Source organism: Sander lucioperca, chromosome 20 (genome assembly GCF_008315115.2).
Source record: "Sander lucioperca isolate FBNREF2018 chromosome 20, SLUC_FBN_1.2, whole genome shotgun sequence".
NCBI lineage: Eukaryota > Metazoa > Chordata > Actinopteri > Perciformes > Percidae > Sander > Sander lucioperca.
Window position 1 is genome coordinate 19,701,888 of NC_050192.1, and position 26,679 is coordinate 19,728,566.

The 26,679-nt window shown below is 41.8% G+C and overlaps 2 protein-coding genes across 3 annotated transcripts in view; one reads left to right on the forward strand and one right to left on the reverse strand.

Moving 5' to 3' along the window:
- cand1 (cullin-associated and neddylation-dissociated 1) overlaps window positions 1-20,041 on the reverse strand; it is a 67,289-nt gene extending 47,248 nt beyond the window's left edge. Inside the window, exons 1-2 of one of the 2 annotated variants that reach the window (XM_031296985.2) lie at window positions 19,994-20,041; window positions 6,432-6,556 (exon numbers count right to left, since the gene is read on the reverse strand). In XM_031296985.2, the coding sequence (XP_031152845.1) occupies window positions 6,432-6,499 (68 nt within the window). In that variant the 5' untranslated portion in view covers window positions 6,500-6,556; window positions 19,994-20,041. Of the gene's footprint in view, window positions 1-6,431; window positions 6,570-11,034; window positions 11,060-19,993 lie in introns of those variants that run through there. The other variant, XM_031296984.2, reaches the window with a different exon arrangement.
- grip1 (glutamate receptor interacting protein 1) overlaps window positions 19,594-26,679 on the forward strand; it is a 101,796-nt gene continuing 94,710 nt past the window's right edge. The window contains exon 1 of the mRNA XM_035995897.1: window positions 19,594-19,885. Coding sequence (XP_035851790.1) covers window positions 19,831-19,885 — 55 coding nt within the window. The 5' untranslated portion in view covers window positions 19,594-19,830. The remainder of the gene's footprint in view (window positions 19,886-26,679) is intronic.

The window sequence follows — 26,679 nt, forward strand, 5'->3', positions numbered from 1 at the left end:
AAAAATGCGGAGTTTTTTTGTGATTGTTGCGGGCAAAAATCCTTGATTATGCGGCACGTTTTCTTAAAAAATGGACTATGCGGGATATTTATGCAATTTTATGCGATGAAATTGCGGGAATTTGCAAAAACTGCGGTTTCATCGTGGCTTCATCGCGGGGTTTGCAGCTTTTCGATGACGTTCACGTCGCGTAATTACGTCACTTCATAACGTTCCCATGGCAACAGGGGAAAATGGCTGCTCTTGTGTGAAGTAAACGCAACATTTTTCAACTTTCTGCTAAGATATATGTGACTTTTTTGCAACGAAAATGCGGGGATTATGAAATCATGCAAGCCCCGCATATTTTGCGTGGAAATCGGCAATTTATGCGGCGAATTTGAAAAAAATGCGGCCCCCCCACATAAATATGCAGACTTTGGCTGATTACGCATTGAATTATGCGATCACATAATCACGTTTTTCTGGAGGGACTGCAAATGTAACAGCGGTGATGTTGTGTATAGTTTAGGGTCCTCGCCACCACCAGACTAATCAGCATTGTAAATTGAACATGTAGCTGGCCTTCTTTTGACTGAAAGTTCTGCCAAACTACACTTTTTCTGCTCACCAGTTCCATTTTCACTTTCTCACAGCCTACTGCATTGAACGCTCCACCTACGTAAACACGTAAACACCTTCCCGTAATCAACGGCGCCGTCAAAAAGCCTAATATTCAGCCGAATCCTGGATTCGGTGCATCCCTGCAAGAAACACACAGACACCGAGGCCTGGCCAGGAAAGATGGTTGGAATGATTAGTACCGTAACGATGAGGTTATTTCTAATATCAACCAGGGCTGGGAAAAATATGCTTTTGTCCCGATAGGATTCTTTCACGATTACATGGGCGCCGATTTGATTTGTACTGCGATTCTAGAAGTATTGAGTTGTGAGTATTGGGCTTTCTTTTCCTTCTTTAACAAAACCAAGAGTTGCATAATGCAGTACACGTCTAGAGACAATATATCGTGAGACATTTCTAAAAACTAATGGTTTTCTAAGAAGAACGTCTAAAGGCAATTACACACCAACCAGACGGCCGACCGTCAGCAGAAAAGGCCGTTGGACTGATCAATCTCCCCGAGTCGGTCAAAAAAGTGCCTCAGAACACTGAAGAGACGAGACATAATACGTCTCCATAGCAGCAGGCGGGGCTAATCTGTATTGTCGGCAAAAAAATTAAAACCGGCAGCTGATTGGACGAACGCGTCACATGGGTCTGGCTTCTCCGGAAATCCAAAGACAGACTGTCATGGCGGCTCGTTCAGAATACGATCTCATATTGGACTAAAATAGTTCACCGAAACGTGTTTCTGAAAACATTTGAAGAGAGAAATAGGCCGTGCAGTTGCTGAATCTGTCTTCATTTCAGATCAACAAAGGTCAGTTTAAAAGATTTTCGTCAGATTTTGAGAGGCTTAGTCACGCTAATTCTGCTCCCCATTTCCGGGTGAGTCCCGACTGTCCTGTCTCCGACTGAGCATGTCAGGTCGGCCAAAATGAAGGCCGACGGCTCCTCCAACGGACGACGGCACAGAACACACCGAACAGACTCGAGTCACCGGCCTCGCCAGACTGTCTAACGGCCGATTATCGGCCCGGTGTGTAGATGCCTTTACATCACATGTCAGTCAGTCTTCATGTGTAAAGAAGAACATAAAATGTGATTTTCTGCATTTTCTGCTTTGGCTCCGTTTTGCTGGAAACAGATATGTAGTCGCGGTCGGCGGACTTTACTAAAAGATGTTATTTAGTTTTGTACATGGTTTAACCAGCCTGACAACTGAAAGAAAAAAATCCATCAAAGTGCTCATATTATGCCCATTTTAAGGTTCATAATTGTATTTAGAGGTTGTACCAGAATATGTTTACTTATTTTCGTAACAATCAAGTATCAAAAACTAAGGAGGACACGCTATTGGATGCTGTCCTCCTCTCCTACTTCATTGCCTAACAATTCTCTCTCTTTCTCTCCCTGACCCTGTCTTTCACTGGTTGAAGCCTGAAAATATTGTAAACAAATTAATAACATAACTAATTACACTGGTCGGACTGTTCAGCTCTGTTTCAGACTGATACCTCCAAACCCCAAAACACCGCACGGTGGGAGGAGCTGTGTGTGTGTGTGTGTGTGTGTGTGTGTGTGTGTGTGAGCGAGACACAAGTGACAGAGAGACGGAGGAGAGCAGGGAAAGGAAATGCAGAAGAACGTGTTTAAAAAAAAAAAGAGTAACGAAATGCAATGTGCGGCGGCCGATGCTGATAGTGTGGCACGCCGCCACACATTAATCTATGTGTGGGAAACACTGATATTGTTGTTGTACTGCACATTGCTGCAGCTCCTCTTTTCACCCTGTGTGTTGAGCTCTCTGTTTTAGCTACAGAGTGAGACCGCTCACTGCTGTAACATCTTTGTTGGGAGTCACACATGCTCAGTAGCTAGGTAAGGACTACTAGCCAGTCAGAAGCAGAGTATGAGGGCGTGCCCTGACAGTAGCTAGGTAAGGACTACTAGCCAGTCAGAAGCAGAGTATGAGGGCGTGCCCTGACAGTAGCTAGGTAAGGACTACTAGCCAGTCAGAAGCAGAGTATGAGGGCGTGCCCTGACAGTAGCTAGGTAAGGACTACTAGCCAGTCAGAAGCAGAGTATGAGGGCGTGCCATGCTAGCAGCTAGGTGAGCATTATAACGTGTGTTCCAAAGTGACCACGTTTGTCTCTGAAGTAAAGGCTGGACTACAATAGAGCTGTTTGGAGCAGTTTGTGAACAGTGTTTTCTGTTGGAGATGGTAAGTCCCTTTGGGGACAGATAAGCCCGTACTCTGTTGGACGTCAGAGTATGGGCTTATCTGCTAATGTAAGCTACCGACTAGGCCTGCACATTAATTGTTATAAAATCGTGATCTCGTTTCACCCTGTTCACGATTACATTTTTAAATACTTTTGATTTTTTTTGATTTTTTTTTTATGACTTCCGATTCTCATTTAATTTTACGAGCCGACAGCATCACAAACGCTACTACTTTCTTCTGTGAGTTGTAAACATAGACTGTATAAAAAAGGTCTTAAAGCGCTCCCAAGCGCTGCAGTGCTCTCCCTCCTCTTCATTGTAGCCTCTGTGTTTACAGGCTCGTGGTGATGCGTAATGTGCTCTAGGTGCCAAAATACATCTATGTTTGGTGCTGCCAATTAGTTCTGTTTTGTCACGGTTCACGTGTGCAATAAACATTACATTTGGTGAGAAAGAAAATCGTGGCAGAAAATCGTGATATCAAGTCTAAGCTAAAAAAAATCGTGATTCATATTTTTCCCCGATTCGTGCAGGCCTAGTACCGACCGTTACCTTGAAACCATCCAGCAAATAGACGGTACCGTAGGGTGATTTAACGTCACCGCTCATTTTACACACAGTTTAACAACAAAACAAAACGCTGAGTGAACTTTACTAGCTACATTTTTCATGTTGGTTTTGAGCGGTATGCACCCCCACTAACCTGGAAAACGGTTTTAAATCAGTGACGTTACTACAGCGTGTTGGAGGAATACACACAGCAGTCTCCTGCAGAGGCAGAGGGGCCGTCACAGCAGCGGGGCTAACGTTAGCTAACGTTAGCGTCTTGCCTCATGTTGGGTCTGATAAACAGTAAATTCATCAACTTCAGTGTCCACAATGCTATTTTCCAATTAACTGTAGCCGTCATATTTCACGCGGCGTGAGTGCGGATTTCATGTCGCGGCTTTCGTCGCCGTTTATCACTTATTGAGTGAAGTAGTACTCGCCCTGTTGTTTATTTGGTTGCCATAACTTGGTGATCTCACCCCTAGGGTGAGAGAGAGATCTCACCCTAGGGTGAGAGAGAGAGCTCACCCTAGGGGGAGAGAGAGAGCTCACCCTAGGGGGAGAGAGAGAGTTCACCCCTAGGGTGAGAGAGAGAGCTCACCCTAGGGGGAGAGAGAGCGGATGACAGTTCGCTTAAGTTCTAGGGCTGCTCCCTCTTAGTTGATTAGTCGACTAATCGGTCGTTTTGGTCTTGGTCAATTTAGATTTCTTTAGTCGATTAGTCGTGTTTTATGCTTTTTTCATGCTGAATGACTTATTTCCAAGAAGCGTACGAGCACATCTCTGGTAAACACAAGAATTAAAGTGGTGCTTTTGCATGAATCTTTGCGGAGAAATTCAGATTTACAGATCTGCCGATTAAATCAACTAATCAATTAGTCGATACAATCGAATGAGTGTTAGTCGACTAAGAATTTCTTCAATCGAGCACAGCCCTAATGAGTTCAGTAGAGCAGACGGCGCTACGACTTCACGACTTTTCATAAACAGCTGAAGGAGCGGTGGTGCGCGGTGTACGTAGCGGAAACCCTGTTGTGCGTCTGCTCTATTTCTGATACCGTGGCGCTGGAAATTTTACCGTGGCGGGTTGTTTCTTTCTTGTACAATTTACATTATCAGTTTTCTGAGAATCTCTTTTATATCCAAGCTTAACTGTAACGTCGATTTCCCAAACCTAACTGATGATCAGAAATGTAATCAAACGGGACCTTGTGAAACGGAATCGGGAAATCATTGGCGATACGCAGCCCTAATTATTAACGTTAATATATTAGTTATAATGTTGAGGTTTTGGACAAAAACAAACATTTTGAAGGTTTCACTTTGGGCTTCTGGGTAATCATGACGAACATTTATCACTATTTTCACTCTTTTTACAAAGCAAACAATCGATTAATGAAGAAAACGATCAGCAGATGGATCCATAATGAGAATAATTATTAGTTAATATTTCAACATGAGCTCCAGCTCAACCAACTCCAACAGAAAAATCCTGCATTAAAAACAACATTTTTATACTTTAACTACATGTTACTGATTACACAGTTTTACTGAATGACTTTTACTGTAACAGAGTATTTTCACCGTGTGATATTAGTACTTTTCCTGAAGTATCTGAATACTTCCTGCACCACTGCATCTCTCTCAATGTGCAGCTCTGACAAACAAGTGATCATCTGTCAAAAACTAATAGCCATCCGCAGGATCATGAACTTGGAAAACTGTGTGTTACTGGATGTACTGGCCCTTTAAAAATGTATTTTAACAGGTAAAAAGTACTGGGTGGGCCAGTGGTGTAGCCTACGTGATACGCAGGTATACGCAGTATACCCACTAAGAAAGCTCCAGGAGTTCCATACACCCACTTAAAAATGCCCAATGACACGCAACAACATACTTTCTATTATATTTTTGATATATTTTGAATTGTCATCTGTGGTATTTTTCTTCGCATAGGCTAAATAAAAGGGATTTCCACCGTAAATTGGTGCATTAAAGAGTATCCAAATGCAGAAAATGAAGTTCCTGATGCTCAAAACTTCCCTGGGGGAGGACACCCAGACCCCCCACTATGATATGCCCCCCACCCCCAAAGGCAGATTCTGGCCCATATATATATATATATATATATAGTACAGTATACCCACTACAATACATTAAACCACACCACTAGGTGGGCTATCTGTCAGATATAAGCCTCAATCATTGAATCAAGTCATTTTGAGGCAGAAACAGCCTTTTAGTGAGAAGGTTAGGGCTGTGATCACTTTTTGGCAAGTACTAAAGTGCATTTTATGGGTTGTATTGCTCCTTTCAATAATGTATTTTAACTGGTAAAAGTTCTGGGTGGGAAATAATCTGTCAGATGTAATTAAAATCAAGTAGCAGAAACAACCTTTCAGTGACAAGGCTAGGGGCTGCAATCACTTTTTGGCAGACGATCACTTTTTAGCACAACACCTGTCTGCCGGCTGCGGTCTGTTTACATGTTGTTATTACCTGAGTTTCAATGCTACCACACCTCCCACTCACAGCACGTTACAAACCCAACTGTCTGCTTCTCAAACTAACTTTGCACCGGCTAGCCGAGATGCTACCTTCACATTTAAATCCACGGAGCCAACACGTTAACGATTCAAACACAAAACGTTAGCTGACATCACGCTAGCTTGCGGCATGACAGAAGTTAGTGAGCTAGCCAGCTAGCAGGCAAGCTAACTGGTGCTATTTACCTGCAGCTCAGCTGTCAGTTTAGCATGATGTGCAACATGCTAACCAGCTATTGCTGTGTAGTTTAAACCGCTGTCAAATGAGACCCTTACGAGCACCGTTAGCTGTGTGTCTATCCATCTATATCTATCTATGTTTATATGTGAGCTACAGCGATGTGACGATGATCAGACAGGTGGCAGGCTAGCAGTTAGCATACTAGCCTGTAGGCCTGACAGAGGCGCCGCTAGCTCTGTTTCTAACATGGAAGAAAAAGCAGTTTGAGCTTCTGATGTGAGCCGGGCAGTTAGTTTGCTTTGCCGGGGTATTGTCTCAACGTTACCTGAAATCCTTGTCGCTGGAAGTCATTTTCTCCAGCAGGTTGGAGATGTGGTACGAGGCGCTCGCCATGTCTGGTGCTGTTAGCTGTTAGCCTCCTGCTAGCGCTAAGAGTGTATCTCTGACTGTCTGTGTGTGTGTCCGCGTGACGGTCCCGGCTGTCTGCTTCTGGAGGTAATGTGTGTGTTTGTGGTTCCTTTTTCTTCAGCTGCTGATGCCGCCTTTCTCTCTTTCTACTGTCGCATCCCGGGGCGCGGAGTTTGGTTTGTTTGAATGGGGATCCCGTTCTCTCTGCAGAGGGGCGGGGTTAGCAGGATGGACGCTGCGGGGTCGAAGGTCAGAGGGTTTTTTTTTTTTTTTTCCTCAGGCTTTTTTTTATTGAACAATGTTTCATGCAAAAGACAGAAAATAAATGAAATAGAAATGTAAGGGCTAAGGCTTTTCTTTGTACATTTTATTCTTCTATTATGTTTAAAAGTTCTGTTGCTTTTTATTTTGTCATAACTAGTTTAACCCTAGTTAGTTAGTTAGTTAGTTAGTTAGTTAGTTAGTTACTTAGTTAGTTAGTTAGTTACTTAGTTCTAACCCTAACTTCAAAATATAAAATTCAAAACGTTTTGCTCGTCTGTTCTGCTTTTCTCCCCCCGCCCCCCCCCACAAGTTTTTTCAACGTTTTTTCAACGTTTTTGTCACTTTTTTTCAACGTTTTTTCAACGTTTTTGTCACTTTTTTCAACGTTTTTTCAACGTTTTTGTCACTTTTTTCAACGTTTTTTCAACGTTTTTGTCACTTTTTTTCAACGTTTTTGTCACTTTTTTTCAATGTTTTTTTCAAGGTTTTTGTCACTTTTTTTCAACGTTTTTTCACTTTTTTTCAATGTTTTTGTCACTTTTTTTTCAACGTTTTTTCAACGTTTTTTCACTTTTTTTCAACATTTTTTCAACGTTTTTGTTACTTTTTTTCAACGTTTTTTCACTTTTTTTCAACGTTTTTGTCACTTTTTTTAAACGTTTTTTTCACTTTTTTCAATGTTTTTGTCACTTTTTTTCAACGTTTTTTTTTTATCATTTCTTTTTTTTTTCAAATGCTATAAAATTTAATAAAACACCCAAATGTAATGAAAGTGTGAACTGATAATTCTTTTACTTGTGAAGAACGTTGTATGGAACAATCCACGTTATTTTAATTTTTTTTATTTGGTAAAAAATTTATTTAAAATGGGTCAAATTTGACCCGAGGACAACAGGAGGGCTAAACAATAAAAGCCCTATTCCAGAACAAAGTCACAAAGTGCTTCACAAGAGTAAAATTGTTAAAAAGAATAAGACTAAAAACAGTAAAATAAAAGGAAGAAAAAAGAACAAACAATTAAAAATCAATATAATTAAAATAAAAACCGCAAAATACATACATAGAAAAAATAAAAAGTGAAATAGAAATAAAAACAAACTAAAACTACTTTACAACTAAATATATAAAAACTCAAACTTTCTAAAAAACTGAAACTAGCACACTTTGAAAACTTGGGGTGGCAGTAGCTCAGTCCGTAGGGAACCAAAGGGTCGCCGTACAGACCAAGTACGGAGCGTGGACTGGTAGCTCCTACTGCTGAGGCGCCTTTGAGCAAGGCACCGAACCCCAAACTGCTTGTGGCACCTGTTCACAGCCAGCCCCCTCGCTCTGACATCTCTCCATATAGGTCCTGTTTGTGCATGTGTGTGTATTTCGTGCATGTGTGTGTATTTCAGGCCTGTGTGATTAGATTCAACTGTATTGTCATTGTGCAGAGTACAAGTACAAAGACAACGAAATGCAGTTTGCGTCCAACCAGAAGTGCAACAAAAAGCAGAAAAGTGCAATGCGATATACAAAGTATAGACAGGTATAGACAGGTATAGACCGGTATAGACAGGTATAGACAGGTATAGACCGGTATAGACAGGTATAGACCGGTATAGACAGGTATAGACAGGTATAGACCGGTATAGACAGGTATAGACAGGTATAGACCAGTATAGACAGGTATAGACAGGTATAGACCGGTATAGACAGGTATAGACAGGTATAGACAGGTATAGACAGGAATAGACCGGTATAGACAGGTATAGACAGGTATAGACAGGTATAGACAGGTATAGACAGGAATAGACCGGTATAGACAGGTATAGACAGGTATAGACAGGAATAGACCGGTATAGACCGGTATAGACAGGTATAGACAGGTATAGACAGGTATAGACAGGAATAGACCGGTATAGACAGGTATAGACAGGTATAGACAGGTATAGACAGGAATAGACCGGTATAGACCGGTATAGACAGGTATAGACAGGTATAGACAGGTATAGACCGGTATAGACAGGTATAGACAGGTATAGACAGGAATAGACCGGTATAGACAGGTATAGACAGGTATAGACAGGTATAGACAGGTATAGACAGGAATAGACCGGTATAGACAGGTATAGACAGGTATAGACAGGTATAGACAGGTATAGACAGGAATAGACCGGTATAGACAGGTATAGACAGGTATAGACAGGTATAGACAGGTATAGACAGGAATAGACCGGTATAGACAGGTATAGACAGGTATAGACAGGTGGTGCATAGACAGGACAAGGAATATAGTGCAGTGTTATGTTATATTTATTACTTATAGTTTATACTATATATATATATATATATATATATATATATATTATACTTATAGTAGTATACAGTTGGTTTACAGAAAGTGGGTTAGAGTAATATAAATTAAATATTAAATAAATCTGTGCAGTGTATTAGCAGTTACCTTATAAGAGCAGAATAAATATGTATGAAATATGAATAATGTATGAACGACATGTACTGATATGTGCAATGTAGCAGCAGTAACATTATAAATGGTAGTAAGATTGTGTACACAGAGTGAATGAGTGAAATGTAGTTTCCCCTCGGGGATCAATAAAGTATGTCTTCTTCTTCTAACTAAAACTAAACTAAAATTAAATCCAAAAGTCAAAACTAAAATAAAATAAAAACAAGGTTTTAATAAAAACTATTAAACCTTTGGTTAACACTTAAGAGGTAAACAATGAACTCATATTTACCTTAGATGCAAAATTCGACTCGATTTCCCTCCATGAATTGTTTGCCATCTGGCAATCTTTGTAGTGCACCGAAGACGAGTTATAAAGATGGTCGTACTTTCTTACTTCTTCTATAAGACGCTCCTCAACTTGATCCATCGTTGTTTTTACAACTCCCGGCAAAACAATGGCGTTATAGAGGGACGGGAAAACTGGAAAAACTACACGCCGGAAATGATGTATTAGGGGTAGGGTCCTGCGTAGGTTTGTGCCTTCACGTACCTACGTGCGTAGCTACGGTGTAGATTTGACGCAGAAGTATAAAAAGGCCTTTAGCCTATACCTGGCCATTAAAGCTGATTCTGATTCTTTTTGGGGGGGATTTTTGGCCTTTATTTTGATAGGACATGAAAACAGGAAAGAGGGGAGAGAGCAGGAATGACATGCAGCGAAGGGTAGCGGGTGTGATTCGAACCCACGGCTGCTGCAGCAAGGACTGAGCCTTAGTACATGGGGCGAACGCTCAACAAGATGAGCCACCATGCAGGCGCCCAAAAGCTGATTCTGAATCTGATTTCATCATTTAAAGTACAGTATATATATATATATATATATATATATATATGCTTCTCCGTCTTCCTCTTCATGATCATCATGATTATTTTCATCCTCCTGCCATCATGGGTTCATCACCGCCGTTGCCAGCTTATTATGGGATGGAATAGATCTTTATTCATCGCACCTTCATCATATATTTATTTATTATCGTCTTCATGTTCATCATAATCATAATCATGATCATTTCCTGCGAGAGACATCTGATGAGGACTGTGAGTGTGTTTTAGCGATGCAGCTGGAGCCTCATTTCATAGATTACTGTCAAACGCTGTCAATGCATGAACAAATACACACACACACACACACACACACACACACACACACACACACACACGCAAAGAAATCACAGCATGCATATGTCAGTGGCTGCATTATGTGTCAACAGAGAGAGAGAGAGAGCGCCTGGGGGTTTGTAAACATCCCACTCAACTGATCTGTGACTCATCCCACACACACACACACACACACACACACACACACACACACACTGAATGCATTCAACCAGCATGAATAAACAACTACATCCTGAATATCCTGAATGTCTCTCCTTCACGTATGAAATGACTGTTTAAACGTGTGTGTGTGTGTGTGTGTGTGTGTGTGTGTGTGTGTGTGTGTGTGTGGGTGTGTGTGTGTGTCTCTGTATGTCTGTGTGTCTCTGTATGTGTGTGTGTATGTGTGTGTGTGTGTGTGTCTGTATGTGTGTCTCTGTATGTGTGTGTGTGTGTGTGTGTGTGTGTGTCTCTGTATGTATGTGTGTGTGTGTGTGTGTGTGTGTGTGTGTGTGTGTGTGTGTGTGTGTGTGTGTGTGTGTGTGTGTGTGTGTGTGTGTGTGTGTGTGTGTGTCTCTGTATGTGTGTGTGTGTGTGTGTGTGTGTGTGTGTGTCTGTGTGTGTGTGTGTGTGTGTGTGTGTGTGTGTGTGTGTGTGTGTGCGCGTGGGTGAGTGATTCATTATTAAGCAGAGGATAATTTGCTGAATATAGCTCTATACACACACACACACACACACACACACACACACACACACACACACACACACAGAGCTCCATATACATTTGTGTTTGATTCCGTCTCTCACGTGATTTTATCCAGTAAACATGAAGTCGTTCTGACTGAGTTTATTTTTTAATTTTTTTAATAGACACACCTGCTGCAGGTGCTCCGTATCAAGAGGAGATGATTTTATCAAACGTGATCCAAAGTGCTTTTAGAAAGAGATGCAGACAGCGACGGCCTCGCCCTCAATCTGTGCACACGGTCAAACCAAGAGGTCAGACGCCGTTTAGAGCCTTTGTTTCCTGAAGTCATTAACAGACGCAGATAATGGGATAGAAAGAGGAAGGGAGGTCAAATAGTGAGAAAGCTTTCGGGAGGAGGGACAGAAGTTCAGAGATCAGAATCAGAAGACTTTATTGATCCTCTCGGGGAAATTAGCAACAGTTGCTCATAGTCAACATAGCTGCAGAAAAGAATAAAAAGGTTAAGAAGTAAAGTGAGATTAGGTAACAAGTAAGATAAAGTTAAAACGTTGGGGGCGACCTCCAGCTCACCTGGTAAGAGCGTGCGCCCCATGTAGGCTGAGTCCTTTGCAGCGGCGCGGGTTCGAATCCGGCCTGCGGCTCTTTGCTGCGTGTCCTCCCCCATCTCTCTCTCTCCACCTTTCCTGTCTATCCACTGTCACTCTGAAGCCCCGTTTACACGAAGGGAAGACGCAGATATTTTCCTGCGGTTTGGCCTCTCATTTACACAAAAACCCCGTTTTTATCACAGAAAATGATTATTTCTAAAAACTCCGGCCAAAGTGGAGATTTTGCATGTAAACTGAGACAAACGGAGGTTTAGGCAGCCGTCATAGACTGTATATAATGGTGCTGGCTGAGCGTTACTGAGCAGCCTCCAACTGAGCTTGAAGACGTAGATGTGACGTGAGCAACCTGTCTGAAAGTTGGAAGTCTTCTGGTAGCTGTGCCAAGAGAAATCTCAATCATTCCCAATCTAGCAGAGACGGAGAGCGTAGGTATATGTAAGGAGATAACATAGACACAGGCTAATTATTGATCACTAAAATGATAGTTAACATTAGTAATTAAACTTAAACAGCTAATGTGAGACAAAACTGCCTGAGAGCTTCTCCTGTACTATACGGTAATTCCTCTACTATGAGACAGTAAGTCTCGTGGTTATGACCCAATCGTTAGCCTATTTTTATAAAAACGTCTGCTACGGAGCCATAACGTGAGGTACAAGGTAATGGAGCCTTTTATACATTGTCGTGTTTCTTTAGAAATAAACAATGGACAAATAGAGTCTTTAAACTCTTCAGATGTAAAGTTATTCTCTGTCAAAGTGACGTAAAAAATGAATGGCAGTCAATGGGATGCTAACGGGGGGGTGATCGCTTTGTAGCATTAAAATGGCGCCATAGGAGGTTCGCGGTCCGAGGAGAAGCTTACCCCTTTGGCAGCCGTGGAAGTGAAGAAGAGAAGAGAGAGGAAGTGATTCGTTGCTGTTGTTGCTATTTTCGGGATTGTGATTGGCTAACGTGGGCTTGAGCTTCTCGTTACACCGCCACCTACAGGTATGGCGTGCTCTTGACAGCATTGACGGCATATATACACGGGTACATGTAAACGAACACTTTTCTGAAAACTGACAGCTGTGCACAATGTTATTTTTGAAATCAGAGAGGTTGAAATGTCCGTTTATGAAAATAGCCGGCCACGTGTAAACGTAGCATGAAATAAAGGGAAAAAAAGACCCCAAAAAAATAATCTTAAAAAGATGGTTTCAAAGGGATTGAACACATTTTATTGTAGTGCAGTGTCATCATAAAGTACTGTACGAACATAAGTACTGTTATGGTTTCTTGTCTTATCTGGTTTTACTTCATGTCTTGTGTTTTCCCGCCTTTTTTGATTGTTCTGCCCAGCCCTAATGTGTTTCACCTGTTTCCCAGCCCTCGTGTCACCTGTCTTGTGTTACCTCGTTACCCTGTGTATTTAGTCTTTGTGTTTTCCCTTGTCCTTTGTCAGATCATTGTTTGTAGCGTGTCTCTGGCTGCGTCAGTGTGCTGTGTGTTTCCCTGCCTGTTCTCTGTGTATTTTCTCGGGTCCTGTTCATCTTGTTTCCTTGTTTTTTGACCTGCTGTTTTTGTGGACACCTTCTGTTTTTTCATGGATTTTTGTTAAAAATAAAGACTCAAGCTCAGTACTTTGCCTGTCATCTCTGCAACTGGGTTCAGCCTTCTCCATCATCCACAACAAGTACAGTGGGAATAATAAGTAGCAGCAGTGTGTATATATATATATATATATATATATAGATAGATAGATAGATAGATAGATAGATAGATCGATCTCAAATTCTGACTTAAAGGGAAAGGCTAAAACACATTTTTAATGTAGGCCCTATAGGTTTAAGGCTAGTGTATTTTGTCTTCTGCCAGACTAGTGGAAAGAAAACATATTTTTTACTACACTTTGTCTATTTGTAGATTTTAGGGCTATACAACTAACAATTATTTTCATTGTTGATTAATCTGCGGATTATTTTCTGGATGAATCAATTAGTTGTTTGGTCTCTAAAATGTCAGAAAACGGTGAAAAATGTGGATCGGTGTTTCCCAAAAAGCCCAAGATGACGTCCTCAAATGTCTTGTTGTGTCCACAACTCAAAGATATTCAGTTTCCTGTCACAGAGGAGAGAAGAAACTAGAAGATATTCACATTTAACAAGCTCACATCAGAGGACTTCTTACTCTTATTTTTCATAAAAAATGACTGAAACCGTTTAATCGATTTTAAAATTGTTGGTGACTAATTTAATTGTTGACAACTTATTGATTCATCTATGCAGCTCCAGTAGATTTCTTCTAAATTTGCAAAATGTAAGCAGTATTTTGGTCTGAGCTGTGCTTTCTGGGCCCATTGAAGGAAAATCTTCAAGTCTTAAGTGCTCATATTATGATTTTCGGCTTTTCCCCTTTCCTTTATTGTGTTATATATCTTTTTTGTGCATGTTATAGGTTTACAAAGTGAAAAAGCCCAAAGTCCACCCCAAAGGGACTTACCATCTCCAACAGAAAACACTGTTCACAAACTGCTCCAAACAGCTCTTCTGACTGGCTAGTAGTCCTTACCTAGGTACTGTCAGGGCACGCCCTCATACTCTGCTTCTGACTGGCTAGTAGTCCTTACCTAGCTACTGTCAGGGCACGCCCTCATACTCTGCTTCTGACTGGCTAGTAGTCCTTACCTAGGTACTGTCAGGGCACGCCCTCATACTCTGCTTCTGACTGGCTAGTAGTCCTTACCTAGCTACTGTCAGGGCACGCCCTCATACTCTGCTTCTGACTGGCTAGTAGTCCTTACCTAGGTACTGTCAGGGCACGCCCTCATACTCTGCTTCTGACTGGCTAGTAGTCCTTACCTAGATACTGAGCATGTGTGACTCCCAACAAAGATAGACCAGAAGTGAGAGGTCTCACTCTGTAGCTAAAACAGAGAGCTCAACACACAGGGTGAAAAGAGGAGCTGCAGCAATGTGCAGAACAACAACAATATGGTGTTTTTTGAAAAACATGAGGTCTTTAAATCTTTTTTGTTTGTTTATTTCTTTGTATTTTAAAAAGGCTTTCTTTTTTTCAACATCGAAGCCGAGGACAACAAATGTAAAATAGCCTCTTGGCTAATTCTGGCATTTTTAACACATGTAAAATCATGCAGGTTTTTTTTGACAGATTAACTGAACTGATCTGAAAGCTACAACTTACAACAGATGTGTTCTTCTAACAGTTTCAAGACGTTTTTTTTTTCCCGACGTGACAAAAGAAATGGGTTTCCCAGTTTGGTGTGGAAGAACTTGACAGGTCTGCACAGAGCTCTGACCCTAACCCCACTGGAACATTGCCATGAGAGCAAATCCCTGCAGCTGCGTTCAAACATCTGGGGGGAGGACTGAAGCCAGAAGAGTAGAGGCTGTCAGAGCAGCACATGTGAGTATAGTCTATATCAACGACGTTCCACTTCTGGGATTGCCCAGAAATTCCGCCCGATGTCCCTCATTTCGGCCGGACGTCCGTCCCCTTCCTCTTTTTTTATGTTGGCGTTGGATTTAACTGCTCCTCAGATCTCTGCAGGGTAAATCCAGACAGCTAGCTAGACTATCGCCCAATTCCAAAGTGAGCCCTGAGGACTAAAGACTCACAGACTGAATTGATCTCAGGTGCTAAGTGAGTGAGTGTGTGAGGCCACATGGGCTCAGATAGGTATACATGGGATTAGGACAGCACTTCACAAGATCACATGTTACCTTGGCAACGTTTAATAAACAAAGATGTTGCTGACACTTGCCGGTTTGGGAATTTTCATTTTAAGTTTGTTGCTTTCCACACGGCCAAGGCACAGGAGACGGCTGCCTGATTCCACATGTTTTCAACCTCTTGTTTTACCAGCTGGACGACAGGCTGGTCTGTTCCGTGGTCGTGTGTCGTGCTGTTGTTTACCTTTGTAATTTCCGGATTTCCCCATGGTCTCCGCGGTGAACGTCACAACGCTTTGAACTGTGGGTAATTCCCTTTGGTGAAGTCTGCGTCGATGCAGACTCACGGTAAGTGTGTCCTCAAACCCTCACGCCCTTTGAAATTCGACATTGCATGGGACAACCCTAAGCCCTTACGAATTTCGCGAGAATGCGCACCAAAGTCCGTGAGTCTGTGAGTCCGGACTTTGGGATTGGGCCTATCTGTCCAATCTGAGTTTTCTGTTGCACGACTAAAACAACTTTTGAACGTACACGTTCCACCAAAACAAGTTCCTTCCTGAGGCTATTTTGCAGAGGTACCGTGGCTCCGTCCGGCGCTTAGCACCGCCCACGATGATTGTGATTGGTTTAAAGAAATGCCAACAAACCAGAGCACGTTTTTTCTCCCGTCCCAGAATGCTGTGTGGACGAGCCAGACCCTCCTCCGCAGCGCTGTGGAGGAAGGTCTGGCAAAGCGAGACTATCAAGATTGTAACTTAAAAGTGTCAAAAGTACTCGTAATGCCGAATGGACCATTTCAGAATAATATATGTAATAATTGTATTATAATTATTGATGCATGAATGTTTTCATCACTTACAATGATTAACTGCTGTGAATGTGGTGTAATGGCGGCAGGGATCCGTCTTGAGTGTCTGACCGTCTCGTGTTTGTCTCTGTCTCCATATTGAGGTCAGTCTTTGCTTTTTGTCTCGTAGCCTGCAGAGACTCATCCTTCCGCTTCACTGCTTCTTTTTCCTCCTCTCGTCTCTCCGCCGCTCCGCGGGGATGAAAGATGGCTGTCAGTTAATCACCGCTGCTGTCTGTCAGACGCTCAATCTGCTGTTTGAGATTCAGCGATGTGGATCCAGTTTGTTGTTTACCTTCTGTAAAACCATCAAATCAGTCCACCGTAACACATGAACACGATCCATCCAACGGGTTGTCTGTCCACTTAAACACTTTATTTACTTATTTACAAATAGAAAAATAAGAAATATGCATACTGACATGCAGAGCTGGAATATAACTCTGTACATGTACTCAAGTACCGCACTTAAGTACAATTTAGAGGTACTTCTACTTTAATATGTCCATTTTAAGCTACTGTTTACCAGTCCCTCCAGAAAAACGCGATTATGCGATCTCATAATTCAATGCATAATCAGCCAAAGTCCGCATATTTATTTTTTCAAATACGCTGCACTTTCGCCGCATAAATTGCAGATTTCCGCGCAAAATATGCGGGGCTTGCATGATTTCATAATCCCCGCATTTTCGTTGCAAAAAAAGTCACACATATATCTTAGCAGAAAGTTGAAAAATGTTGCGTTTACGTCACACAAGAGCAGCCATTTTCCCCTGTTGCCATGGGAACGTTATGAAGTGACGTAATTACGCGACGTGAACATCATCGAAAAGCTGCAAACCCCGCGATGAAGCCATGAGGAAACCGCAGTTTTTGCAAGTTCCCGCAATTTCATCGCATAAAATTGCATAAATATCCCGCATATTCCATCGCATTTTTTAAGAAAACGTGCCGCATAATCAAGGATTTTTGCCCGCGACGATCACAAAAAAACTCTGCATTTTTCTGGAAGGACTGGTTTACTGCTACCACTACACTTTAGAGATAAATATTGTACTTTTTACTCCACTACATTAGTTACTTTGCAGATTTAGATCATTTATCAAAATCACAAATGTTTTAATTGCCATGTAGGTTTTCACATAAGAGGAATTTGTCTCTGTGATTTGGTGTATTGCAATAAAAGCAATGGAAAAGTCCAGAGATATAAAATATAAAAGAAAATAATTTACGAAAGAAAATATGAAAAAAAATTAGGAAAATATTTCTGTGTTTAAAGCTGTAGTGTGTAGTTTCTGTCTCCCCTGTGAGGAATTCTAAGTAATGACAACAAAACTGTCGGCGCGTCCACATGATACAAGCCTCCTGTGATCGCAGGGTTAGGTTCGGTGTATCTACTTCTGTAATCCCCTCTGCTGCTTTGTTCTCTACTTCACTTGAAAAATTAAAGGCTGAAATTTGGCAGAATTCCTCTTTAATACACAGCTGGGAGAAGGTAGGGGGTGAATTCCTGAGAGGCGAGTCAGGACAGGAGCCAGACTTCAAATACCTGTATGTGTGTGGCATGTGTGTGTGTGTGTGTGTGTGTGTGTGTGTGTGTGTGTGTGTGTGTGTGTGCTTGTGTGTGTCGACGTGAATATAGAATTCTTTGATTGGTTAGATGTACAGTAGGCTACTCCCTCGCGTTTGCCTCATCCGTTTATTAAACGTAAATTTAGTTCTAAAAAAAATATGATCGACTTGACACTGCCAACAAACGGATACATGTTCAGAAAAAAATATTTAGTTTATGTGAAAAAAGCAGCTACTCTATCGCTGAGGATTGATCATTTCAAAAACTAAAGCAGATAGCAGCGTTCGCAGCTCCTAATTGGCCTTCCCTGTGTTTTAATTGCATTACCCTGCTATGTCTGTACGTGTTTGTCTCTTGATGTCTTAGCTTAAATCACTGATCTGTAAGTGTAGGCCTATTTATTTTATTTCAATATTCTGTGGTTAATGCGTTGTGTAGACTACAGCACTTTGGTCAGTGCGAGCTGTTTTTTTTAAATATGCTATAAAAAATAAATTTTATTTACTTACTTACCGTATTTTCCGGACTATAAGTTGCACTTTTTTCATAGTTTGGCTGGTCCTGCGACTTATAGTCAGGTGCGACTTATATATCAAAATATATATAATTTAACATGTTTTTAAATGTTAATTCATACTGACTGACATGAACCAAGGAGTAGGACTCGCTGGCTTGTTATGTTAATTTAGCCTATTCATCTCCCAGGTATGTTCTTTATGCTATTGTGTAGTTGAATAACTGTTAATGTGTTATAACATACCGGACACCTATTCAGCCTGCTGTTCTGTGTGCTATTGTGTAGTTGAATAACTTGCCTTTCCAGATTAAATGTCTGTTCTTGGTCTTGAATTTTGTGAAGTCAATTTCTAAATTAATGCGACTTATAGTCCAGTGCGACTTATATATGTTTTTTTCCTCTTCATGACGCATTTTTTGACTGATGCGACTTATAGTCCGCAGCGACTTATAGTCCGGAAAATACGGTACTTACCTTCTGGGGTTTAAAAGCTCGAGGGGCATTGCATAGAGAAGTTGGCTATTTCTTTTCCCTGGAAGATTTGGCGATTAGCCTGTAGCTAACTGTGGCTATAGCTACAGAGTGCTAGGTCACAGAAGGGGGGTAGACTACAACTCTAATCATATTCCTGTCCCATTTGTATTGGATTTATCTGTCTCGGTGACATTGTTTAAACACTTTTAAGTGGTTTATCCATACATCTTCATCTTTTATCGGCTGCTATGAAGCTGTTTTAGCTGAGGGCAGTTTCATCGATCTTGCTACGTCACTCTACCAGACTCCCTCGCTCTCTCTCCCTCTCTTTCTCTCTCTCCCTCTCTTTCTCTCTCTCTCTCTCTCTCTCTCTCTCTCTGCTATGAATGAATAAAGGCGGGATGTGCGTGCTCAGTGCTTGCTGCAAATCACTTAAATGGCTGCGAAAATTAAAGACTTTTGAAAGCAATTGTTTGGGGGCAATTTGGGGGCAGAATCTGTCATGAAACGAGGCAGCAGATTCGGATTCTAACGGTCGAATTTGTACCCAGTTTGCCTCGCGAGCTCCTTCACGGTCATCACGTCACCCTCTCTCTCTCTCTCTCTCTCTCTCTCTCTCTCTCTCTCTCTCTCTCTCTCTGCCCACTACTCCACCTCGCTCTCACACTCCTCCAGAGACCACAACGAGGCTCCAGGGGTAGAGTTACAGAAGGGGGAGGGGGTAGAGAGACATAGACAAAGAGAAGAAAAGGAGAGAGAGAGAGAGAGAGAGAGAGAGAGAGGGGGAGAGGGGGGTGGGGGTGGGGGGGAGCGCGAGAGAGGTTCGCGTGCCTGTGAGGTTGAAAAAGAGAGAACGAGTGGTAGAGTGAGGCAGGCTCACAGTGCAGGGGGAGGTGGTTCCCTATCCCTACTGTATGTAGTGTAGCAGCTTAAGCTAAAGCTAACTAGCCATGTTGCTGTCGCTGCTCCTCCCGCTGCTGGTGGTGTGTGTCTGCTAGCGGGCCGCCCTGGACTCCCTATCCGCCCTGAGGTGCATCATGCCCGGCTGGAAGAAAAACATCCCGGCCTGTCTCCAACCGGACCAGGAGGGAGGTAAGACCAGTCCGATACGCTCAGGTTCTTACCGGCCGGCGAGTGTGTCCCAGTTTGTGTGTGTGTGTGTGTGTGTGTGTGTGTGTGTGTGTGTGTTTTGGTACATACCTGTGTGTGTGTGTGTGTGTGTGTGTGTGTGTGTGTGTGAGCGCGTGAACTAATTATGTGCAATCTCTGTGCAGCGTGGTTTGGCGCCGCCGGTAACGTTAGAGCTCGCGCAGACGGTGGCTGCCTTGAAATTAGTGAAAGTTGGTAACTGATACCGTGTGAATGTGAATGCGTGTGTGTGTGTGTGTGTGTTTTTATCTGACGCAACGGGTGAGGTTACAGTGACGTTAGGTGATTTCACGTTAAAGGCTACTAACGTGTTTATCATTAAGAACGTTCACGGGTTACCGCGGTTGCTAAGCAGGGGAGCGAAGTAACCAACGGCTCAATAACGGTTGGTGCTGCTGGTCAACCGAGGGTCTGCCCTTCTGTCTCTGTTTGTGTGTGTGTTTTGGTACATACTTGTGTGTGTGTGTGTGTGTATATATGTGTGTGTGTGTGTGTGTATATATGTGTGTGTGTGTGTGTGTGTGGTAGCTGACTCAGTTCGACCACCTTCATCGGGCTGCGGACGGTGTTTAATGGTGTTACAGTAAAATGTGTGACCCTCCAGTATTCGGTGACACTGGAGAGTCAACAGTCAGCAGTAATGGACGCTGATGGCTTGATTAAATATTGACAGGTGAGATGTTAATGGTCTACACAGACCTGTGTTCCGCTGGCCTACGGTCTCTTTCTGCTCTCACAACCGTCACAATTCGTGACTTTAACGTTTTCTGGCAGCACATAGCAGCACCCGTCAGCGTTTTCATAACACCCCTCCATTGAGATAACACTACTATATGGTGTAATGTTGTAGTGTGTTAATGAGTGTAGTGAAATATTTTGTGCTGTAGTACTTGATTTTTGTGTGTGGTGAACTATGGAGATATATCAGTATTGTTCTGTACTTAAGTACAATTTTGAGGTATGCTTGTACTCAATCAATTTATTATTTGTCACATGAACTTATATAATATACTTAGAGTTGCAAAATGCAAAGATGAATTGATTAGTTGTCAATTGTTAAATTAATCGCCAACTATTTTGATAATCCATTAATCGGTTTTAGGAAGGAAAAAAAGCCAAAAGGTGTGTCTGAATTTGGATACTTTTCGTACACTTACATGAAATACTGTACATTGTGTACACTATGTACTCACTAGTGTAGTGCGTAAAAAACGCGCAGCGACTTTGCGTTTATTCGCGTCTTTGCACTGACTTTGTATGGAATCACGCCGCCGAATTCGCGTGAAATACGTTTGGCGGGAACACGCCATAATATTGACACACCAACCAGACAGCTGACCGTCAGGAGGAAAGGCAGTCGGACTGATCAGCTTCCCCGAGTCGGTCCAAAAAGTGCCTCGGATCACACCAAAGCGACGTCGACTAGAGCGTACGTTCTGCGCGTGCACGGGACGTAATACGTCTCCATAACAGCAGACGGCACTAATCTGTATTGTTGCCTAAAAAATGAAAACCGGCAGCTGATTGGACGAACGCGTCACGTGGGTCTGGCTGCTCCCGGATTCTACAACCGAGCATAATGTTGGCTCATTCAGAATTAGAGATGTTCCCGATATCTCCTCCGATACTGCCTAAAACGCTGGTATCAGTATCAGGAAGTACTGGAGTTTATGCACCGATCCGATACCACGTAATAAAGCCCTAAAGAAAATCTACGTTAAAGTAGTTTATTTATGTTCTTTTTCCGTTATAACTGACTGTCAAACTGGAGAATAAAAAAAAGTTCTGGGCGTTCATTGTTTGTGTTTCACAAAGAGTTTAACCTGAGCCAGACTGACAACAAAGATAGAAATCATATCACATCCATACAGAGATAGTAGTATACAGCTGTTATACATCATATCATCATACAGAGATAGTAGTATACAGCTGTTATACATCATATCATCATACAGAGATAGTAGTATACAGCTGTTATACATCATATCATCATACAGAGATAGTAGTATACAGCTGTTATACATCATATCATCATACAGAGATAGTAGTATACAGCTGTTATACATCATATCATCATACAGAGATAGTAGTATACAGCTGTTATACATCATATCATCCATACAGAGATAGTAGTATACAGCTGTTATACATCATATCATCATACAGGGATAGTAGTATACAGCTGTTATACATCATATCATCCATACAGGGATAGTAGTATACAGCTGTTAAAACATAATAAAATATATGACATGCTGGTATCAGATCAGTACTCGGTATCGGCCGATACGCAAGTTCAGGTATCAGAATCGGTATCGGGAAGCAAAAAATGGTATCTGACCATCTCTATTCAGAATACGATCTCATATTGGACTAAAATAGTTCACCGAAACGTGTTTCTGAAAACATTTTAAGAGAGAAATAGGCCGTGCAGTTGCTGAATCTGTCTTCATTTCAGATCAACAAAGGTCAGTTTAAAAGGTTTTCGTCAGATTTTGTGAGGCTTAGTCACGGTCATTCTGCTCACCATTTCCGGGTGAGTCCCGACTGTCCTGTCTCTGACTGAACATGTCAGGTCGGCCAAAGTTAAAGCCGACGGCTCCTCCAACGGACGACGGCACGGACACACCGAACAGACTCGAGTCACCGACCTCGCCAGACTGTCCGACGGCCGATTATCAGCTCGGTGTGTCAGCGCCTTAAGGCTTTTGCATTGATGATCACATTTCCAGTCATATAAACATGCTGTTTTCATCTAAAAAAATGTGATGGACATTTGTTCAACATTTACTGACATTACAGACCGATTAATGGATTAAATACTTAGCATTGTAATAGATAAAGTGTGAAAATAGTCGTTGGTTGCAGCCCTGATTCGGACATGAAGATTCCCATCATGTCCTGCGTTTACGAGACATTTTTAGTGCAGCGTGCAGAAAAGTAGATTTTGAACATGAATCACAAGACACAACAGTATTTATGTACACTATTTTCAGTCTTGTCTTCCATTAAAACTGTAAATGTAATAAACGAGAGTAAGACGCAGATATATAAACAAAAACAGACGTGTCACCACTCACCTAAACTGCACCAGGGATAGTTTTTCTCCTTTTACACATGGTGTCAGATTCAGCAAACCATTTTTAGCTCCCATTTAAACGGTTTGAACACTACAAACTGTACGTGACTGCCACCACAAAATGAGGACACGTTCTCTTATCTTTAAAGGTCCACGAGACATGTGGCTGCTTAAAACTCTTAGGCTTATATACAGTAGGTGTTCTCATTTTGTTTCGCTAGATGATTTCCTCATGAATAAGTAAGAACACGTGTAGAAGGACTTCCTGGAAGCAGCAACGTTCCCAATGACTTTTTTTCTTGGCGAGGCAAAGTGACAAATGCTTCCTCATTCTGTGATGGCTTGCAGCTGCATTTGCAATCCTAAAAATGTAAGAATCAACCTATAACTGGACATCATATTTTGGATTTGCACCCTACTATTAACCTGTTTTTTTTAAATTTTTTATTATCATCACTACCGTTAGCTTGTTTACCTTTTGGCATTGTGTACGTTTGATTTGTATGTTATTGATAATCTTTATTACCTCGGCCAAGGAGTTTAGGTTCTCGTCTCGGTTTTTCTGTTTGTTGCTTTGCTTGTTTTGTTTTTTAAACATGTATTTATTGAGTTTTTGTACGTTTGACAAACAAAAACAGTACAACAAGGCACATAACATAAAACAGAAAGGAGACCAAGGATCAAATGTAGTAGCTGTAGTACCCACCCAGTCATGAATCTGTACATCTATAGGTGTATGCTTACACAAAATACATACAGCAGTTGCTTATCTCAACGCCGTATAGTACAGATGGCACGCTACAGGCATTAGGAGTATGTTATCTTATTTGGACAAAAAAAAAAAACGCTCAGTCCAGCTATTTATCACTCCAACCATCCACATCCATGTTGTTAGGCTGAATCCCATTTTCTCTGTCTTACCCCTTCCCCTACATCTTATCTAACCCCTATACTTGTCCCTCGAAACCGAGTGGTAAGGGTTAGGGGTGAAAACGTACCCCTATGAAATGAGATACCACTTGGTTACGGTTACGTCATCATACATCGTCGCTAGCTGGCTGCTACATCACCAGAGGCGACAAGTATTGATCACAAACTTCCAAGATGCCGTCTGCAAGTGTGTGTATGTGGATTGCGTGGGTTTTGACAACAGTGTCAAAGGCATGTATATATTTATAGTTCTTTTATATTCACTTTGGTGGTGGTGGTGCAGATGCAGATGTTCTTATCTGTGTAGGCCTACTGCTTAGGTCTGTTTGCAATATATATATACGGTATATATATATATATATATACAGGACTGTGTAGAGCACAAGACTCGTAATTTTTAAATCAATTATTTAAGCCGACAATACTACTCTCTGGGTGATCTGGCCGCCATTGTTGCCGGCTGCGCAGTGTATTCTGGGTACCCCTCTGTTTCAAGTAAGCTCGCGACTTTGCTTGGTTTTAAGGGGTAACTACCAAGGGGGTCAGCGTCTCCTCACAACCCGAACCTCCTATGGCGCCATTTTGATGCTACCAAGCCATCACCCCCCTGTTAGCATTCCATTGACTGCCATTGATTTTGACGTCACTTTGACAGAGAATAACTTTACATCTGAAGAGTTTAAAGACTCTATTTGTCCGTTGTTTATTTCTAAAGAAACACGACAATGTATAAAAGGCTCCATTACCTTGTACCTCACGTTATGGCTCCGTAGCAGACGTTTTTATAAAAATAGGCTAACGATTGGGTCATAACCACGAGACTTACTGTCTCATAGTAGAGGAATTACCGTATAGTACAGGAGAAGCTCTCAGGCAGTTTGGACTTCCATTAGCTGTTTAAGTTTAATTACTAATGTTAACTATCATTTTAGTGATCAATAATTAGCCTGTGTCTATGTTATCTCCTTACATATACCTACGCTCTCCGTCTCTGCTAGATTGGGAATGATTGAGATTTCTCTTGGCACAGCTACCAGAAGACTTCCAACTTTCAGACAGGTTGCTCACGTCACATCTACGTCTTCAAGCTCAGTTGGAGGCTGCTCAGTAACGTTCAGCCATCACCGGGAAAGATCTTCTAACGGCCTTCACTGGTCTCCGTCCAGAGACACGGGATCTGGTGGTCCATTATTATATACAGCCTATGGTAGCTAACCCTTCCCCTTAGCCCTACTCCTCGATCAAAACGAGAATTGGGAGCCCTTACTCTCACGTGAAGGTTACGGGGTAAGACAGAGAAATGAGATTCAGCCTTATTCTCAAGGAAGTTGAAGAAAACGCTCATAATTTTCCAAAACTTGTCAAGCCTATTTTTGTTGTTGTGTAACTTATCTTTTCTAAAGTTAAGTAAAAAGCCATTCCCCTCAACCATTGCGATGTGCCACAAGGTGTGTGCTTTGCTTGTTTGTTTTTCACCTTTTGGCCCGATTTTCATGGACCTTGGTGGCAGGGTTTAGCATGGACCAAGTAAGACCCCGTTACATTTTGGAGTGACTTTTTTCATTATTGATCAATCCATTTGTTTTTTTTTCGCAATAACTTGATTCGTCGTTTACTCTATAAAACGTCAGGAGGAGGTGATGTCTTTAAATGTCAAAGATATTCAGTTGAATATACAACACAGAAAAACCTGCAACTTTTCACCTTTTTTAGAAGCTGAAACCAGAAAATAATTGGTATTTTGTGTGATTACAACTTAAATGATTACTTAATTAAAGGTGCCAATTAATTCTCTCTTGACTGACTAAATGTTTCGGCTTGATTGCCACAGTCAGTTTGATTAAAACATGATTTATTCAGGTATAAGTGGGAGGATGTTAAATATTTTTCAGCCCCAGAGGCCGTTATATAAAATATAACAGTGTAGATTTAGTGTTGTAAACCTGTCTGTAGTGCTCATGGAGCGGTTCCAGCTACACTGTGGCCACAGTGCTTCACACTGGGCTCTCTGAAAATAACAATGTATATTCAAATGTTCTCGTAGTAAAACATAAAAAAAACGCTGTTCAAGAGAGAATACAGTACAAGACAGATCTGACAACCAAAGGCATTCACTCATTTACTGTTTTTAAGTACAGTTTTGAGCTACTTTGCTTAAAGGTCCACTGTGTGGGAATTTCTCCCATCTATCGTTGAGATCATATATATCAATCAACTCTCTCTCACCACGCAGTTCAAAGTACGTATTACAGCTACGGTAGCCTTCACGCTTCAAAAAGCCGGTCTCTTGCTCTTTTCAATCTCCTTTTTCTTTTTCTGGAAGAAGAAGAAGAAGAAGACTCCTGTTCCTGAAATTTGGATTTTGAATACGTGTGGTCCTCCATGTTTCCTTCTTCAAAGTTGCCGGGGCCGGGAAGCTACGATACCCGTTAGCAGCGTTAGCAGCAGCTGTTAGTTTATCATGTGACAGAGAAAACATGAAAGGTGGAGCAGTATGTCCTGTATGTCCCTTACACACACACACACACACACACACACACACACACACACACACACACACACACACACACACAGACACACACACACACACACACACACACACACACACACACACAGACACACACACAGACACACACACACACACACACACACACACACACACACACACACACAGACACACACACACACACACACACACACACACACACACACACACAGACACACACAC